This window comes from Orycteropus afer, unplaced genomic scaffold, assembly GCF_000298275.1.
Source record: "Orycteropus afer afer isolate SDZICR_OR568_19922 unplaced genomic scaffold, OryAfe1.0 scaffold00015, whole genome shotgun sequence".
In the NCBI taxonomy this organism is placed as follows: domain Eukaryota; kingdom Metazoa; phylum Chordata; class Mammalia; order Tubulidentata; family Orycteropodidae; genus Orycteropus; species Orycteropus afer.
The window spans coordinates 18,418,068-18,437,446 of record NW_006921602.1 but is presented as its reverse complement, the minus strand read 5'-3'; the positions used below and the strand labels follow the sequence as shown (position 1 = coordinate 18,437,446).

The following is a 19,379-nucleotide window of genomic DNA, read 5'->3' as shown; positions in this document are numbered from 1 at the left end:
TAGTGATGACAGTTGCACGACATAGTGAATGTAATTAATGTCACTGAATTGTATGCTTAAAAGTGGTTAAATGGAAAAAAAAAAAGTGGTTAAAATTGCAAATTTTTTGTTTTATATTATCACAGTAAGAGTAAAGAAATGCTTATCCAATATCCTCATATTGGTAGTTTAATAGCTCCACCAGTTATTAGTCAATTTGTTTTAAAATGAGTTTATTAAAGAATGTAGGAAAGCAAGAACTGCTGATTTGTCATTAAAAAAAAGTTTCTTCATGCTGTATAATAAAAGTGATGTAAGAGGTTACAGAGTTATAAGCTTCTTTCTACTGGAATTTTCTGATAGTACAGCACAGTGTAGTCATTTCTGCATTGCTAGAATAAATTAAAAAAGTCTCTTCTATGCTTCTCTTCAAAAAGCGATGAATAATAACTGAAGATGGCATGAAAAAGCCATTTTTTTTCTATTCATTCTGTAGTATTGGAACCAGTATCTAGAAAACAGGAAGAGAGAATAAGTAAACTCAAGGAGCAATTTAATTTCAAAAGGATATATTTTAAGGATATATTTAAACACACAAAAACAGGAACTAATGGTGAGTTAGGTGCACCTTAGTGATTTCAGGCAAGGCTGAAGAGGGACACTGATGACAAGTATCTTGAGAACTTAAATAACTCTCCTTTCAGGGCAGAGGTAAAAAGACAATGCTTACTTCTCCCACTTATGCTAGAGAAAAACCTAGTTCTATTACATTTGTTCATGTAACTGTTACATAACCACATTTTTCCCAGCTCTTCTACTATCTAAAATTTTAAATTAAAAAAGAACCATAACTAATAATTAGAAGAGAACTGGATTTAAAGATAGTTCTTGCTAAGAAACACATCCAAATTCTAGCTATTAGGAACTCAACTTTATTTCAGAAAGCTGACTTTAGGAATAAACTGAGCTTACTCTGTAGTAGCACTTCATTTATCTGGCATCACAGAGGAATGTAATTTTCTTAATTATTTAAACTCACCTTGGTCTGTAAATGCCAAACCATTTGTTTTATATTATCACAGTAAGAGTAAAGAAATGCTTATCCAATATCCTCATATTGGTAGCTTAATAGCTCCACCAGTTTGGAGAAAGTTTCTAAGATTTCATTCTTTTCTGCCAATACAGAGTACAAGGAACACAATCTAGGCTTTGCTTGAGTACTCAAGAGTTTTTTCCTTGATGGTTCATCACTGCACTTTGCTACGAGAGGGAGAAACACTGCAGAAGCCACTGCGATAGGTCAGGTGGATTTACTATTTCTCCTCCACCAAGGTTTGGAAAAACAGAATCATACATCTTTAAACAAAGGTAATAGTCCAAGGACCTCCAGACAGGAGCTCCTAGGAATAAAATACTTATCTTTACACGGATACTTTGATATTATTCAGGTTGCTCACAGGCCGTCATTGTTACTGTTGTAATGACAAAATGGACCTATGTATCTGGTGAGTTTACTAAGAAGTCATGTGTCTGTAGAATTCTTAGAACGGTTGTTCCTAATTAACCTTCTGAAAGGTACATATCACTGTGACGCTGAGACTTTTGAGGCTTTCTGACATCTGGAACAGATTACCTCTTAAAAAAGGGCTAAAGGTATAATTTTATACAGTCATCAAAAATGAAGTTTAAGAATAGTTATGTATGAAAAATGATATATTTACTAATGTGCATATATACATACATACATACTGCTGTAAAGAACATATATAAAAGACTAGAAGGCTATACAGTAAAATATTAAAAGTGGTGAAGTTATCTACAGGTGGTGTTACAGATGATTTTTTCTTCTGTGTGCTTTTTTCTGTATGCTCTACCTTCCCTCAAAGATAGGTAGTCCTTTTGAAATACAATATATATAAAATAAAAATTAATCAATAATCTGAGAAATGGAGGGCATGACTTTCCACATTTCTGTTTCCCCTTTTCAAAACTCCCTTTCCTACAGAATGACAGCCTTTTCTATTTAATTTCAGGAATAGCTGCTTTAAACACAAAAGGTTCAGAAAATAAAGGTAAGTATATTTTTAAAATACAATTATCAGAAAGGAAACAACTAACCATGGAACAGAAAGCAGAGATGAGTAACTTCCAAAGCACTGAAGAACCTGAACAAGTTCCTAGGTCCTCCGTGGAGACTACATCTGCACAGATGCAGTCAACTGGCTGTTTACTAGCATGGCTGACAAGGTTTTTATGGTTAAAATTTGCTTTTAAGAAATCACTTTTTAAAAACTATAAACACTTAATATTTGTAACTGAAATAAGGAAGAAAAGCTTATTAATTCGCTTATTTTCTTCCTCACACAAATTTAACTTCTAAGTACATGTCATATGTCATATTAGTAAGAAGACTGTTTGAGATGGAGGACTCAGACTCTAGCTGAGATAGATGCCAGGTTTCTATATGGAGGCTTTTCAGATGAAGATTTTCTAAAGATTCATAATAACAAGATTTCAAGTAGTTTGGCTTTCACAGTAATTAGGTGAACACTTACTTTTACCATCACAGGCTACAATTTTCACTTTATCCACTTTAATAAGTTCTGTCACCTCTCTGAATTCAACATCATTCAAAACAAAAGTCCACACATTATCGCAGAATCTGTACGTATTTAGAGAGCCCTTTAAAACAAAACATTTAGACATACCATGAAGAGTCATTTTTTTTCCCTCACATTTTTCTCCAAAGCAATGTAAGAGAACTCAGCTACCAACTACATAATTCTTAACAGTACACATATGCTTATTTAATGTTAGCTTGCTTAAGATTTTCCTTCATTTTAATCATATCATTTACTTAAAAACATACACACACACACAAACCAACCCTACATAAATTACTAAGGGAAGAGTTGAAAAACACTATAGTAAGTGGACTATTTTCAGTAATTGTAAAGTCTGCAAATTACTTACCTGAAATCTGAAGAAAAGCTGAGTGGAAAACTTTAATTTGTATTTCTACTGCCCTCTTGTGGCTAAATTGTGAAAATTCATTTGAATCTTTATACAAAAGCTATGTATTCATTGAAAGAAGCCTTCATGGCTCAAAAGGTTAACCAAAAACTTTTGCTGTTAACCGAAAAGTTTGAACTCACCCAAGTTACCTTGCAGGAAAAAAACCAGGCAATCTGCTTTTGTAAAGATTATAGCCTAGAAAACCTTACAGGGCAGCTCCACTCTGTCATATGGGGTTGCTCTGAGTCCAAATTGACTCCATGGGACCCAACAACTACATTATTTATTGTGTATGCAGATTCTTTGAATAAAAAAGCTACATATTCTTCGAACTTTTCAGAAGCACGGCTTTCCTAGAAACACTAAAATTAATTTTAACCTTGTGATTTACCTCAGATACATTACTGTATTAGCCACTAAGACTAACAACATTTATTCTCCCCCATGCAATTGACATTCTTATAAGAAAATGTTCTTTCTTAGAAGCTGGAAATTTTTGAAAAGAGTGTGGTTAAAGTGAAAGGATAGACATCAACAGAATACAATCAGTAACTGTGAGACACACATATACATACACATTCACTCATGAAATTTAGTAAGTGTTAAGACATTTATATGCCTAAAAACAATCCTCAGAACAGAAAAAAAAGCATTAAGCATAAAAATGTTCCCTGCAGTGTTATTTGTAACAGCAAAAATTGGATTCAATCTAAATGTTCTATAAAGTGAGAATGATTAAAGAACCTATGATGGCTATGAATGAATTTAACTAATCAAGCCATTACTGTGAGCTAGGCAATGCTAGGGTGAAAGGATACAATGGCATGCAATACAGATACGGCCAATGAGCTCCTTTAGTATAGAAAATAGAAAAAAAGTAAATATATAGTACAACGGTGCTATGAAAGAGTGAGTTAATGAGTACAATGGGAGCATAGCAGGGCCACTCAACAGTATACAGGACATAAGGCAGAAGTTTCTCTGACAAAGTGAAGTTTAAGTTGAGTCCTGAAGAATGAATAAGTGTTATTCAAAGGGAGAATTTGATGGCAGAAAGGAAGAGAAAGAGTTGGAATGTGATATTAGGTTCCAAAGAACAGAATGTGTAAGCAAGCTCGCAGAAGGGGGCCATGGAGAGCTTTGGCAAGCCTCTGCCCTATCCTAAAAGCACTGGGAGGTTCATGAAGGATTTTAATCAGAGGAGGCACAGGATCAGATTTGCATTTTTGGTGATGGCTTGAAGAAATGGATTAGAGGGGAGTATGACTGGAGCTCTGGTAGCGTAATACTTAAGGCACTTGACTGCTAACCAGAAGGCTGGCGGTTCAAACCCACCAGCCACTCCTTGGAAGGAAGGTTGGTCAGTCTACTTCCGTAGTGATACTGCCTTGGAAACCCAAGGAGGGGTCGCTATGAGTTGAGTCTGACTCAACGGCATATAACAATAACAACAACGTGACTAGAGCATGGAGATACCTTGAGAGACTGATGCCAACTAGCTGGCTAAATCTGAACTGCAGAGGTGAAGGTGACGTTGCTACAGTAGGAACAAGGCAATCAATAGAAGTGGAGAGATATTAAGAAGCACCATCGACAGACTTGACAACTAACTGGATATAGTGGGGTGAGGTAGGGAGAGACAAATACAAAGTAATTCTCAAGTTGTTTTGTTCCAATAACAATGCTTTCATAGAAAAAGTTGGTTTATGGGGAAAATTAAATTTGGGACTTACTGAGTTTGAGATATATCCAAGTCACAATGTCCAATAAGCAGCTGGAATTTAGGAGAAAGCATAGGAGCAAGAACATTGAATTTAACTAAAGCCATGGAGTTGGATGAAATCAGTCAAGGAAAGAATGTTGAGGCCCTAGATAACTCTAAGGAATACCGACAATTAAGTGACAGGTAGAGAGAGAAGAGAACCACAAAGGAGCTAAGAGGAAGACATCAGAGAATAGAGAAAAGTTAGGATAGGATCTGGTTCAAGGGAAGAATAGGTTTCAAAAAGAGAAAAATCAACAGTATCACAAATTATGCATTTGATTAAGTAGTAAATAACTTGGCAAGAGCAGAGTCAGTGGAATGGTGAGAAACTAATGTATGACAAACCACCTATGACATACTATTAAAGAGGAAAAAAAAAAACACAAAATTGTAAATGTAAAAATTACACTAAATTAGATTTGCTCACTGGCTATAGTTTGAGCCTTACAAAGAAAATAGCCAAATGCCAACCTCAGTGTTCATTTGTGGCATCCCTAAATTTGTGTATAATTAATGATCCTGTGACTATATTGTTGTTGTTGTTGTTGTTATGTGCCGTCGAGTCGGCCCCGACTCATAGCGACCCCTCCTTGGGTTTCCGAGGCAGTATCACTACGGAAGTAGGATTGCCCAACCTTCCTTCCGAGGAGTGGCTATATAGGTACTGTCATATCCCACTGGTGTTAGCTCTGCAAGTAATTTGAGAAGGCATGTCAATTGGGATTTATGGTTAGTATATGAATATTCACTTTCAAATATAAACAAAGATTTTAGGTGTGGCTTGTAGTGACAAATCTACTTATATGTTGGAATTCTGTTAGTCAACTGGAGTATAAATATATATATTCCCCATTTATTTTATTACAAAACCAAAATGCTACAAAACAAAGCTATTAATTTTATGTACACAATTATTGAATATTCCCAATATTTTAAAAAAATACATTGATATTAATAAATTAAAAGAGTACATTAGTTAGATAACTTTTGAGTTAACAAATGTTAAAAAAGTATAAACACAAAGAGAAGAGATTATATAATATAAATCTAATCTTTTTTAGAATTGTTTGGTGAACTAGAATTTCTACCATGAAATAAAATAAAATAACCTCTGGTATACTGAATGTGAGAATCTAATTTGTATTTCAAGTATAGTATCATCACTGAAAGAATTTTTAAAAAATAATTTATTTTTTATAAAGTTCCTTCTATACGATTTTGGTTCTGGCCAAATAGTGATTTTTACAGTCATTTAGACAAACTGTATATTCAAAGCACCTTTTATAAATACATTTATTTTTACATCTATACACAACCAGACAATACTTTTTTTTTAAATTAAAACAACATCTTAAAAAGTTAAATGATAACATATTCATTGTAGGAATATCAAAAAAGATACAGGAGAAAGCAAACTGTCAGGAGAGAGCTATTTTTCTTGATCATTAAATGTTTTAATGTTTGATGAATTACTGTTTGAAGCTCAGTATTAGTAACACTTAACTAATAATCATTACTCTCATTTTATCCAAAGGCACACATTCTCTCAAAAGCACACCATGGTTCTTTAAAAGCCTAGTTATTCATATTAGTTCAATCTAAATTTCCTCCCTAAAATTTAATTCAGTTGAAGGCCCTCAGTAAACAGATTCAACATTACAAATCAATTTTAACATGTAAATTATTAAAACCTTAGCTCTCATAAGCTGGATTTTATCCTGTAACATTTTCCAAAATAATCTCTCTTATTCATAAATTGTTATATATCATTCATCACTTACTCATATTACTTATTCAAACAATCTCAATTAATTTAAGTTAAGGATTAAAATAATTAACATGCTATTAAGATTATTCTATTTTTTCACTGGGCCTTTAATCATTCCTTAATTTAAAGATCGATTTTCTCAATCGTATTTCCTGCAAATTTCAATCCCTATTTTATTCACCTCTATGTTCCTACTATGTAGAACAATGACTGGTATGTAATAGGTACTCAAATGTTTGTTGAATAAATGATGACTTTTTCTTTTCTGTTTTTCATTATCGTAACTTCTGAGCCAACAAATGTTGAGAATATAAACACAAAAACAAGTATCAAACAAATGAAAAGTATGAAGGTTCTCTTAAGTATGAGGTAGTCTTTTAAGTTCTTTTCACATATTAAGGACATTTTTAACCTTTTAATGCCCTTTTTTATGGTCATGGCTTATAATGCAACATAGCATAAATATTAAATAAATGATATTATTACCCCAATCATTACAGATTTTAACGTCACTTGACTCCATCAATATCATAATGTGGGAAAGGCTACTTCTTTTCCACCGTGGCTCTTCTAGTATGCATTGAGTCTGAACAACCATCAAATAGAATTTTAATTTCGTTCAGCTTTGGATGACTATTCAAAGTATAAATGAGACCAACCCTCACTAGCTACCAGAACAGACCACTATCTCCTGCCAGTTCACATCTCTGTTGTTGTTGAGTCGGCCCCGACTCATAGTGACCCCTCCTTGGGTTTCTGAGGTGGTATCACTATGGAAATAGATTGCCCAACCTTCCTTCCGAGGAGTGGCTGGTGGGTTTGAATAACCAGCCTTCTGGTTAGCAGTCAGGTGCCTTAGGCACCACGCTACCAGAGCTTCTAAGAAATGGCCAGCTATCTGGCGGGCTCGAACCCGCATTGTGTGTGGCAAGCGACTGCCTTAGGCCTGAGGCCAACCCCTGGGGCCTCACATCTTTGTAGGTCAGGTGATAGGAGACAGGAGGCAACATGAAGTTTCCAGAAATGACTGTACTTCCCTGGATTGGGTGAAGGTCAGAGTTTGAAAAATGTAACTAATCCTTAGAATTTACTCTGACACTTACCTTCAATCCTGCAGATAATGTTTCAGGCTTTTGAAATCTCAGTTACTCTTCAGGGAAGGCACCCAAACATACACAGGCTGATTTGTGAAACAATGGAATAAAAATCTAAAAACAACTTTGTATCTCCCATTAGGTGGATGAACTTAGTATACAAGTCATTTGAAATTAAGTATTAATTTAGCTATTTATTACAAAAACCAGTTTCAAATGCTGGTACAGACATCTTTTTTTTATTATGACTGATAAATATGTAGGGACACTAAAAAATACTCTTGTTAAAACCATTTTGGTACAGGCTTCTAGATTTAGGAAAATATCCTTACCCTGAAATTGACTCTGTTCCTGACCCTCTGAGCCAGTGCTGAATTTATAGCCTTATCAAACTGAAGCAGAACTTGAAGGGCAAGTTGGGGGGTGATCTGTTGAGACTGAGAAAAAGTAAAGGTCATAAATCTTCTTAGGGAAGAACATTAAAGACTTTAAATAAAAATGTATGAATTATCATCTAAAACTTAACTGAGGTTAACCAGGGCCTCTAAACTAGAATTCATTATTCTCCTTTGCCGTAACTGACAAATAGGAAGAAGCAAAGCCTGAAAATATTTTTTGTAGTATCTTGACACAAAACTAATTTTAAAAAGGAAACATGCTGTAATATTACAAAGCCAGAATAAAACTTTGCCTGTGTTTCCTTCACAATGTCTAGAAAGAGATGTTCAATAAATTGAGGGAACCAAGGTTCTTTTAAATGAGAAAAACACAGAACCTATATACTACATATTAAATAAACAAACAAAAAAGCTAATAAACCTTATTGAAAACCCATAAAACATTATCTAAACAAACAGAAGTACTTATTTATTAAAATGGACAAAATTATCTTAAAGGTGCACAGAATATGCCTTTCTTATAAATACAAGAAGGGTGAAACCAACAACCTCAATTTTTATCTTTAACAAAAATCTTTGAAGATTTAGATATATTCAACTATATCATTCAATCATCATTATATTTTATGCCCTCAAGTCAGGACAGCGTAATGAATGTCCTGTAATCGGGACAGGAATTTAAGGTTATTTCTCAGTCAGTGAGACTAACTTGCTGGATCAAATGGTCCAAGGCATTTCACCTCACACCTCTTTCTTTGCCTGCAATAAAGGATATGGCCCCCAAAAGGTATGTCGTTGTTGTTATTGTTATGTGCCGTTGAGTCGGCCCTGACTCATAGCGACCCCTCCTTGGGTTTCCGAGGCAGTATCACTACGGAAGTAGGATTGCCCAACCTTCCTTCCGACCCAAAAAGTATAGACCCATCTAAATAAAAAATGTTTGTCAGTATCCCACCTGTATGAGCTCATCTAAGCTCTCCTGAAGACTGTTTCCCAAAGTGGTATTTCTGTATAACTGATATGCCATGGCTTAGGTGAAGAAACTGTTTTTCTTATTCAGGCTTGCATTGATGTCCTAAAAATTTAATATGAAAGTGTTAAAATGATTATGTTTATATTATATATTATGTATATAATATAGACTACTTCATATATTCTACTATCTACTACTACAACTCTTAGTAAGTGCAAATTACTATATAATAATTTTAACATCAGAAGGATTATTTTTAAGTGATTTTTCTTATTTTTTTTCCTGTTATTTTTACATAGGTACTACACTAACTTTAAATAAGTTGTTACATGCCATCAAGTCAGCTCTGATAGTGACCTATGTATAACAGAGCCATACTTTGTCCAGTCCTATGGCATCCTCACAGTCATTGCTGTATTTGAGCCCACTGTTGCTGCCTCTGTGTCAATCCAGCTCACTGAGGGTTCTCCCTCTTTTCTACTGATCCTCTACTTTACCAAGCAGGATGTCACTCTCTAGCAACTGGAAGACATGTCCAAAGTAAGAAAAGACACAGATACCCTTCAGGGTAACTGAACTGACTCCCTGTGGTTCAATTTTCAGCCAAATAATAGACTGGCCTATAATATCAATAATAACACCAGGGAAGTAGGCACTCCTTAGAACAATCAACTAAAAAGGACAGCATTTGCCCAGGGATATAAAGCTCAGAAGGCAGGAAAGGATAGGAAAGAAGGACAAATAGAGATGGTAAACACCGGAAGAAGTGGAAAGGGAGCTGTTACATTGTGGGGATTGCAAACAATGTCACAAAATGTGTGTGAAGTCATTCAACAATGGAAAACCAATTTGCTCCGTAAACTTTCACCTTAATCACAATAACGAGTTATTAAAAGTGCATAAATAAATGAGCAAGACAAAGTCTTGCCATCCTTGCTTCTATTCTTTCAGGACAGATTTGTTTGTCCTGCTTGTCCACGTATATTGAATATTCTTCACCACCACAATTTAAATGCATTAACTGTTCCTGAGTTTTCCTTTTTTATTGTCCAGCTTTCACATGCAAATGAGCTGGTGGAAAAGACAATGGCTCCAATGGCTGGGGTCAGGCATACCAACTGCCAAATGTAATATGTCATTTGATCTTTTGACTGTTACTTCCACGGGCAATGATTGTTGATCTGATGCTGTTTACTGGTCCAGCTGTAAGAATTTTTGTTTTATGTTCAGATATAATCCATACTGAAGGCTGGAGTCTTTTACCTTTATCAGTAAGTGCTTTAAGTCATCTTCATTTTCAGCAAGCAAGGTGGGTATCATCTACATGTCTCAGACTGTTAATGAATCTTTCTCCAATCTTGATGCCATGTTCTTCATATGGCCCAGCTTCTCAAATAATTTGTTCAGCATATAGATTAAATAAGAATACAACACTCACACATCGTTTTTCAATTTTAAACCACACACTTGTTCTGTTCCAAAGACTGCCTCTTGAAATCATGTATAGGTTCTTCGTGAGCACAACTAAGCGTTCTGGAATTCCCATCCTTCGCAATGTTACCTATCATTTGTTATGATCTACAGACCAGGCAAATGTCTTTGTGTAGCTAATAAAATACATCTTTATCATTTTAAAAAAATTTCTGCCTTTTTACTTAGTCTAAACCAAAAACCAAACTCACTGCCATCAAGTTGATTAGACTCACAGTGACCCCTCTTTGGGTTCCCAAGGCTTATCTCTATGGAAGTAGATTGCCTAATCTTTCTTCCAAGGAGTGGCTGGTGGGTTTGAACCACGAGTTTTCCGGTTAGCAGTCAAATACCTAGGATCTACACCACCAGAGCTCCTAGACTTAGTCTAGAATTTACTTAATACCATACTTTCTAATTACTGATCCAGACAATCTTCAGCTTACATTTGCATGGCTTCCCTTTCATTTTCCTTTTCTTTTAAAATTCAGTATTTATGGAGCACCTTCCATGAAGATGGCAATATTAACGGCAAGGAGTGAGAAGAAGATTGTGGTGTAGTTTATGACTTAGTATGGCTCTTCCACCAGGTAACTGGGAGGGATTATGAAAATGTAAGGTGCTTATGGCCCACCAAGGGGATGCGACAGCTTGCTAATTATGTAAATAAGGTACATGGCACCCTTGTGAGGTTGAAAGCATGGAAATAAGGTATATGGAACCCTAACATGGGGACTGGTCAGTTTTGTCATCCCACTAGGCTTAAAATGAGCCATCCCAGATATGGAGAAAGAGATCTCGTTGCCATCAAGAAAGAGGAGCCAGGAGTGGAGTGTATCTTTGGACCTGAGATCCTGTGCTGAGACTGGAAAAACAGCAGCAGCAGAGGTAACAGAACCAAGAGACTAGCAGAAGACAAAGACAACAGAACCAAGACAAAGAAGACAAAGACAACAGAACCAAGAAACTAGCAGAAGAGCCTTCAGGCAGGAGGCCTGCTGACATAGTGGGGTATCTCTCTGGGCACCTATTTAGCAAGGCTAGAAAAGCATTCTAACAATGGCCAGAGCAGGGCAGAGGCCAAAGACATACAGAAGCAGGCCTGTGACATGGCTGAGAAGCTGTCCTGATTGAAGAACTATATCCTGACTTGTATAACCTGTTCCTTCTCTAATAAGCCCTATTATCTTGAGTACTGTCTGAGTTCTGTGTGGCCACTGCAACAGATTATCAAACCTAGCAGAGAAGTGGAGAGTACCATGGGAGAGAGTGTTGGTATCAGAACCAGTAAAAAAGGTTAGCGGGTGGTGGCATGTCTGACCTCTATCTCACAGAAATCAGCTTGGGCTGTTGATATTGTTCTGTATCCTCCTTCCTCCCTGCGAAGTTAAAGGAGGTCAGAAGATGCCACCCCCACACCCTTTTTGCAAAGACGAATAAGGAAATACTCATTCTAATAAGCAAATCAAACTCCATAGAGAGAGTAAAAGACAGACAAAAAAGTTAAATTCAGTGTAAAATAAGAACTGTGATAGAGGTATGTACATAGTACTATGCAGGGTACCTGAAAACAGAGTAAGTTGATTCAAAAAAGCCAAGTTGATTTTTTAAAGCTAGATATTAGCCAAGCAATGGAATGTCATTCTAGGCAAATGATAAGGTTTGTGGATAGAACCTATGAACTGTTCTGTATGATTAAAACCTAACAACGTGGCAGGAGATGAAGATGAAAGAGACAGCATGGATGGACTTGTGCCAGGTGCCAGGACTGTACGGTGCAGGTAACAGGGAACCACTGAAGCATTCTAAATCAGGGTCAGATAAATGGGCAGCAATGTGAAGAATGTATTTCAAGGTAAGATTAGAAACAGATGAGAGGGCTGAGGACTCAAAAACCATGGCGATAGTACACATTCAACAAATATTTATTGCGCTTCCACTACCTATCAGATATCAGATCCCTGACCACCTGGCACTTTCAGTCTAAAAAAGTACAGGAGGAGATACATTTCAGGAATAATCATCAGGTAAAAATCAGCAAAATAACCATCAGTTTTCACATTACACACCTGATTGGTAACATCTGACACAACAAAAAGGTTTTTTTTTTTTTTTTTTGGCATGTCAGACAACACAACCTCACAGCATACTCCTGAACTTCATGTTTTCTTTTGCTGGTTCCTCCTCAGCTTCTTGACTTCTAACTATGGAAGTACCCTAAGAATTCTGATGTCCTCTTTCCTATATGCTCTTTATTGCTTGGTTATCTCATCCAGGCTTATGATTTTAAACATACCATCTAACCATTGATAAGGATCCCTGCATGGCTGCCAACTGGTCAGCAGTTAGAACCTACCAGCAGCTCCATAGGAGAGGAGATCTGGCAATCTGCTCCTGTAAAGATGAGAGTCTAGGAAACCCTATGGGGTTGCTATGAGTCAGAATCAACTCAACAGCACACACTGTCTGCTGATAACTCCCACATTTATATATCCAGTCATGACTTCTCTCCCTGGACCCACATATAAAACTGCCTACTTGATAATGGATGGAAATATCAAATAGGGACCTATTAAAAAATCTAATTTTTTAAAAACCAAATTCCTGATACTATTCCTCAAAACTTGCTGTGCCTTTAGTCTTGCCCATATTGGTAAACAGTAACTCTACTTTTCCAGTAACACTGCCCCTACAGCTTACATCATCAACTTTTTTCTCTCTCTTAACCTTCACCTATTCTACCAGGCAATCTTTTCAGCTCTTCCTTCAAAGTATAGCCAGAATCTGACATTTACCATTTTTACTGCTAGTCACCATTACCTGTCACTGAGATTACCATTAAATGATCTCCTCTCCCTGTTTCTACCCTTGCCCACGCACTGCCATTCCCTCAGAACAATCACTGAGCCTTTTAAAACCTAAGGTAAATCACATCACTCACCTATCCAAAATCCTCCAGTGGTAGCTTCTCAATCAATCACAATAAAAAGTCCTTGTAATGGTTTGCAAGGACTACATGATCTGGGCCCCTGACTGCCTCTCTGATCTTAGCCTCTATTCAACCCCTCACTCACTCTGCTCCAGTCATACTAACAAAAGAAACCAAACTCACTGTCGTCAAGTCAGATGTGACTCAGAGATCCCTCCCTTGGGTTTCTGAGGCGGTATCACTACAGAAGTAGATTGCCCAACCATCCTTCTGAGGATTGGCTACTGGTTTCTTGCTGTTCTTCAATATGACAAGCATATTCTTGCTTCAGGGACTTTGCACTGACTTTTCTTGTTGTGAATGTTCTTCCAAGATATGGTCTTGGACAATGGGCCTCTCGAAGAGTATGAAGGGATGGACACTGGGAGGAGGTAACTATGGGGAGGAAGTGGGAGGGGAGCTGCTGCATTGTAAATTTTGGTCAATGACATGAGACAAAATATATGTGAACTGCTGTATGAAAAGTGAATTTACTCTGTAAATCTTCACCCAAATCCTAAAAAAAAAAAAAAAAAAAAAATATGGTCTTGGAATGCTCCATGCCCTCATTTCATTCATCTCTGCTCAAATGTCAATTTATCAAAGAGATACTGTGACCAATGTATAAAAGTGAATTATCCTCTTTGTTACACTGCTTTATTTTCATTCATACCCACAATCAAAGCTGACATATATATGTCATGCTTATTTTTAAGTCTCTAACTGCTAACGTCTATGTTCCATGAAGGCAGACTTCACTCAATTATATATTTACTGCCTACAACAGCTGCCTAGTATGTAATACGTATTCAGTAAGTATTTATCATGTGAGTAAATGACTTTCATGTCAAAGTACTGCTATCAAATATTATAAATGTATGCAAGTGTGATACAAAGTTTTCTACTGTACCGAAGAAACTGAAGCAATGAGAACTTTCAGACTCTCATAACCACTTCTAACCACCAACCAACATCTACAACCCTGTACTGTGCCTTCCTACTTGTCACTATATTTGAACTAGGGAGCTCTGGTAGCATAGTGCCTAAGGCATGTGACTGCTAACCAGAAGGCTGGCGGTTCAAACCCACCAGCCACTCCTCGGAAGGAAAGTTGGGCAATCTACTTCCATAGTGATACTGCCTCGGAAACCCAAGGAGCGGTCACTGTGAGTTGGGGCTGACTCGACGGCATATAACAACAACATGCTCTTACCAATGCTTCTACTTCTGTAGTATGTCGTATCTCCTCTAGTACACTGGAGAGTATCTTTCCAACAATTCAATTTTTTTTTTCCTCTCCCTATCCAACTTCTCAAGGAACTCTGGTGGTGTAGTGCCTAAGGCATCTGACTGCTGATCAGAAGGTTGGCAGTTCAAACCCACCAGCCACTTCACAGAAACAAGACAAGGCAAGCTACTTCCGTAAAGATTTACTGCCTTGGAAACTCAAAGGGGGTCTCTGTGAGTCGGAATCAACTTGACAGCAGTAAGGCTTTTTTTTTTTTTTTTTGGTATCAAAGTTCTCAAGGAGCTTTGGTAGTGTAGTGCCTAAGGCACCTGAGTGCTCTGGCAGTGTAGTGCCTAAGGCACTTGACTGCTAACCAGAAGGCTGGTGGTTCAAACCCACTAGCCACTCTGTGGAAGAAAGACTGGGCAGTCTACTTCCGTAAAGATTTACTGCAACCCCAAAGGGGTTGCTATGCGTTGGAAGTGTCTCGATGGCAGTTGAGTTTGGTTTTGGTATCAAACTTCTCCACCCTACAGATTATTCTCATTAGCAAAGAAAGAGATGGGTACTTCTCACATCACAAAAATAGATTAAAAATCTCAGTCCATTTCCCCTGCCAACTACCATCCTAATTCTCTATTCCCTTTGCAACAAAACTACTCTAATAGTATCCCATTCTTTCTCTTCCATTTTTTTAAAACTCATTCCCATTTCTGTGCACCTCCAGACTCAAACAGATGCTAAAGATCAGTAACAACATAGCTAAAGCTAATCTTCAATTCTCAATCCTTACCACACTTGAGTATCCGACACAGCTGTTTACCCCTTCCTCTCTGATAAAGCATCTTCACTTGCTTGCCGCAACACATTTTTTTTGGGTCGTCCTCTTATCTCACTGGTTCATCCTTCTCAATATCATTTGTTGGTTGATCCTCTTCTCTCTGAATTCTTAATGTCATAGGACAAAGTACTTGGTCCTCTGCTGTTTTTTGTCTACACTCATTCCTTAGTGATAACATTCAGTTTGATGGCTTTAAATATCACTGTTAATGATTCTCAAAGTCACACTAGTGCAGACTCCTCCCCTTTACCCCTCACTCCTAGATCCAACTCGGTACTCACCATCTGCACTTGTAGTCTTTCCTATCTCATCTAACACCATACTTCCATGGCCTTTGGCAAAACCTTTTCTAGTCATAACCGCACTCCCCATGCCCCCAATTTCACCTTCCACATCTACTACCTAGCAAATCCTATAAAATTCTACCTTAAAAATGCATTCAGAATCCAGCCATTTATCACCATGTCCACTGTTACCATGCTGGTATAAACCACAATCATCTGTCATTTGGATTACTGCCTCCTAGCTGGTTTTCCTCAGAAGAAGTTTGGGCAATCTACTTCCTTAGCGATACTGCCTCGGAAACCCAAGGAGGGGTCCCTATGAGTCGGGTCCAACTCAACGGCACCTAACAACAACAGCAGCTGGTTTTCCTGTCTCCATTCTTGCCTTGCCTGCACACTCTAATCTCAACTCAGCCGAGAGGGTGATCTTTTCCAACACAGATTATGATATGTCCGTCTCCTGCTCAGCACCTCCACAGCTCCCATTTCACTGAGTCTTTACAGTGATTTAGCTATCCATTACCTCGGACTTTAATACTTACACTCATGTCCCCTTTGCTTACCCCTTGCCTATCCCTCTCCACATGAGGCTAATTTCCTTGTTTCCCTGGAACTGACAAGCATGCTCCTGGCCCAGAGCCTTCATTCTTCCTGCCTGGAATGCTCCTTCCCCCATATTCATTTGGCTAACTCTCTCAATTCCTTAATTAAAGTCTTTACTCAAGTGGCAGCTTCTCAACAAGGCCTAACTTGACCACTGTATTGAAAACACTTACTCCTGCCCCCATACCCCCGACTTTGGAACATCCCCACCCCCTTTATCCAGTTCTGTTTTTTTGGGCACCACTACCTTCTAACACATTACTTAATTTACTTATTTTATGCCTCCTCCTAAAGAGTGGAAGCTACACAACGGCAGAGATTTTTTTACTATTTTATTCCTTAAAGTAAGCTAGGCACTCAGGACAGTACTGGACACATAACAGAAGCCAAATAAATATTTGGTCAATAAATGAATGAAGGCAAAATATCAGAAAGGAAGTATGGGGGTGTGTGTGTGTGGGGGGGGTAATAAAAAAGGGTCAAAAAGGTCAGAAAAGAGCTTCTAACAGGAGACAAAAAATTAACAAAACAGGAGTACAGAATCTTGTGTCATGCTCCATTTGAGAAAAGCGTAACAGATCTGGAACACAGCTATAAGTTATTTAAATATTTGTTAAAATTACTCACTGTAATGGTCTTACATTCTTACTATTCTTTGTGAAGTATTCAAGTATTTCAGATGGAGTATAAGCCACAGAAACTTAGTACTATCTCACTTTACAGTTTAGAAATTTAAGGCTACAAATTCGGAAGTGATTAAATAGTCCCAGTCTTCCTTGATCAAACAACATAGTTTAAATTCCTTCCTTTGTCGGAGTTCTCAAGAAGAAAGTTGGAAGACAGACTTCAAACACGCATGAGGAAAAGGAATGAAAGACACGGAATGCGCTCCATCGATAATGTGACAAGAAACAGTCGCTGACCTGGATACTTGAAGACATTCAACTGGCTAAAAATACGGAGCTGGGCTGACCTTTCTTAGGGTCGTGCAGCTGTAGGTGGTATAACTCGGACGCCCCCGCTGACAACAAGCCTCCCGCAACAAGACGTTAACTCTCTCCCGCCGCCTCGCCTCCCTTGCAGGGTACCGACGGCGGCAGTGAAGTCAGTAACGGGCCCACCCTGGGCACCAGAACGAAGGGCCCTCCAGGTTCCCCTAGTAGAGACCCAGCAGCAACCCAACTCTGGAGGTTAGCAGGGAGCGTGGCCCCAGCTTTCCCTCCCTAACCCGGCCCAGCTAACCCAGTACCTGTTGGAAGGCGCTTCCCGCCGCGGAGCGGACAGAAGCCCAAACAGAAGGCTACTTCCTGACCACCTCTCTCCAGCAGCCGCAAAAACCGCAGAGCTGCGCCAACGACCCGGAAGTGCTTGCGGAACCTGGAAACGACACCACACCCGAGGCCCCGCCCACCCCTCACTCAGGCATGCCACTCAGGACTTGGCACCGGTAGGGCGGGTTGGGGAGAAGGTAGGATCGTGCGGCTGGTTTTGAACAGCCCCCAGATTGAGTTTTTGAAGCCTAACCAGAAAACTCACTGTTGTGGAGCTGCATCCGACCCACAGCGATCCCTCTTTGGGTTTCCGAGGCAGTATCACTACAGAAATAGATTGCCCAATCTTTCTGAGGAGTGGCTGGTATTTGAACTGCCAGCCTTCTAGTTAGCGGTCAAATGCCTTAGGGACTACACTACCAGAGCTCCTATTTTTGGAATAGCCAGGGGGAAAATGCAAGCTTACTATATCGTTTGTAAGAAATTATTTTTCAGGACTACTCTTCTCCACCGTTAGATGCTCAATTTAAGAAATGGGCCAGCAATACTCAAACTGAAGAGAAATTCTTAAGATTATGTTAGGTACTTGTTATCATTCAAAATAGGACTGCAATTCATTTAGCCCAGTGAGCGTTTAGTTTGTGATGAAGAATTTTAATTTGGGATAGTTTATATTAAAACTGCCTAATGCAGGGCAAATACTTGGCATTCTGAGTTCATATAATCCCAATTTAAGTGTCCGCAAATGGTATTCTGTGGATTACAGTTAATAGTAATGTGTACATTAGTAAGTAGCTGAATAGTGACAGTGATTGCAAAACAAGTCTTACCAACTGGAACCTCCCAGTAGGTCTATAAACTAAACAGGTTCTCATGCCATTTTTCAGTCATTTCTTGAACTCATTTAATCTTTGGATTCGTAATTAAAATTTTAAACCATAATACAAAGTCCAATTTATAGTTAAGATAATGTTTACATTGTGAACTTCACTTCATTCCCCAAAGTAAAGGAAGTACCCAGACTACAGAAACTGTATAAAGAGTAAAGTTCTGAAATTTTTTGAAAGGCTTACAAGATAATTTGTTGCTATGTGCCATTGAGTCGGACCTGACTCATAGCGACCCCTCCTTGGGTTTCCGAGGCGGTATCACTACGGAAGTAGATTGCCCCATCTTCCTTCCGAGGAGTGGCTGGTGGGTTTGAACTGCCAGCCTTCTGGTTAGCAGTCTAGTGCCTTAGGCACTACACTACCAGAGCTCCTACAAGATAATTTATGGGAAAAATTTAGTTGTTAGGTGCTGTCAAGTTGCTTCCAACTAATTATGACCTTATATACAACAGAATAAAAGTGTCTAGTCCCACACTGTCCTCACAATCATGCTATGTTTGAGCCCATTGTTGCAGCCACGGTGTCTGTCAGTCCAGCTCATTGAGTTTTTCACTGACCCTCGGCTTTACCAAGCATAATGTCCTTTTCTAGGAACTGGTCTCTCCTGACAACATGTCCAAAGTATGTAAGACCAAGTCTCACCATCTTCACTTCTAAGGAGCATTCTAACTGTCCAAGACAGATTTGTTTGTTTTCCTGACAGTTCATGGTATATTTCAATATTCTTCACCAATACCATAACTCAAATGCATCAATTCTTCTACAGTCTTCCTTACTGATTATACAGCGTTCACATGTATATGAGGCCATTGAAAACACCATGGCTAGAGTC

At 38.2% G+C, this 19,379-nt stretch overlaps 1 protein-coding gene across 1 annotated transcript; it reads right to left on the bottom strand.

Moving 5' to 3' along the window:
* Positions 1–464: 464 nt before the first annotated feature.
* GTF2A2 (general transcription factor IIA subunit 2) lies at positions 465–9,046 on the bottom strand. The gene is made up of 4 exons (XM_007958326.2): positions 8,975–9,046; positions 7,954–8,058; positions 2,535–2,661; positions 465–490 (listed from the first exon to the last, which is right to left on the bottom strand). Exons 1-4 carry the CDS (start codon positions 9,044–9,046, stop codon positions 465–467), a joined length of 330 nt encoding a protein of 109 aa, XP_007956517.1.
* Between the last annotated feature and the right edge of the window lie 10,333 nt (positions 9,047–19,379).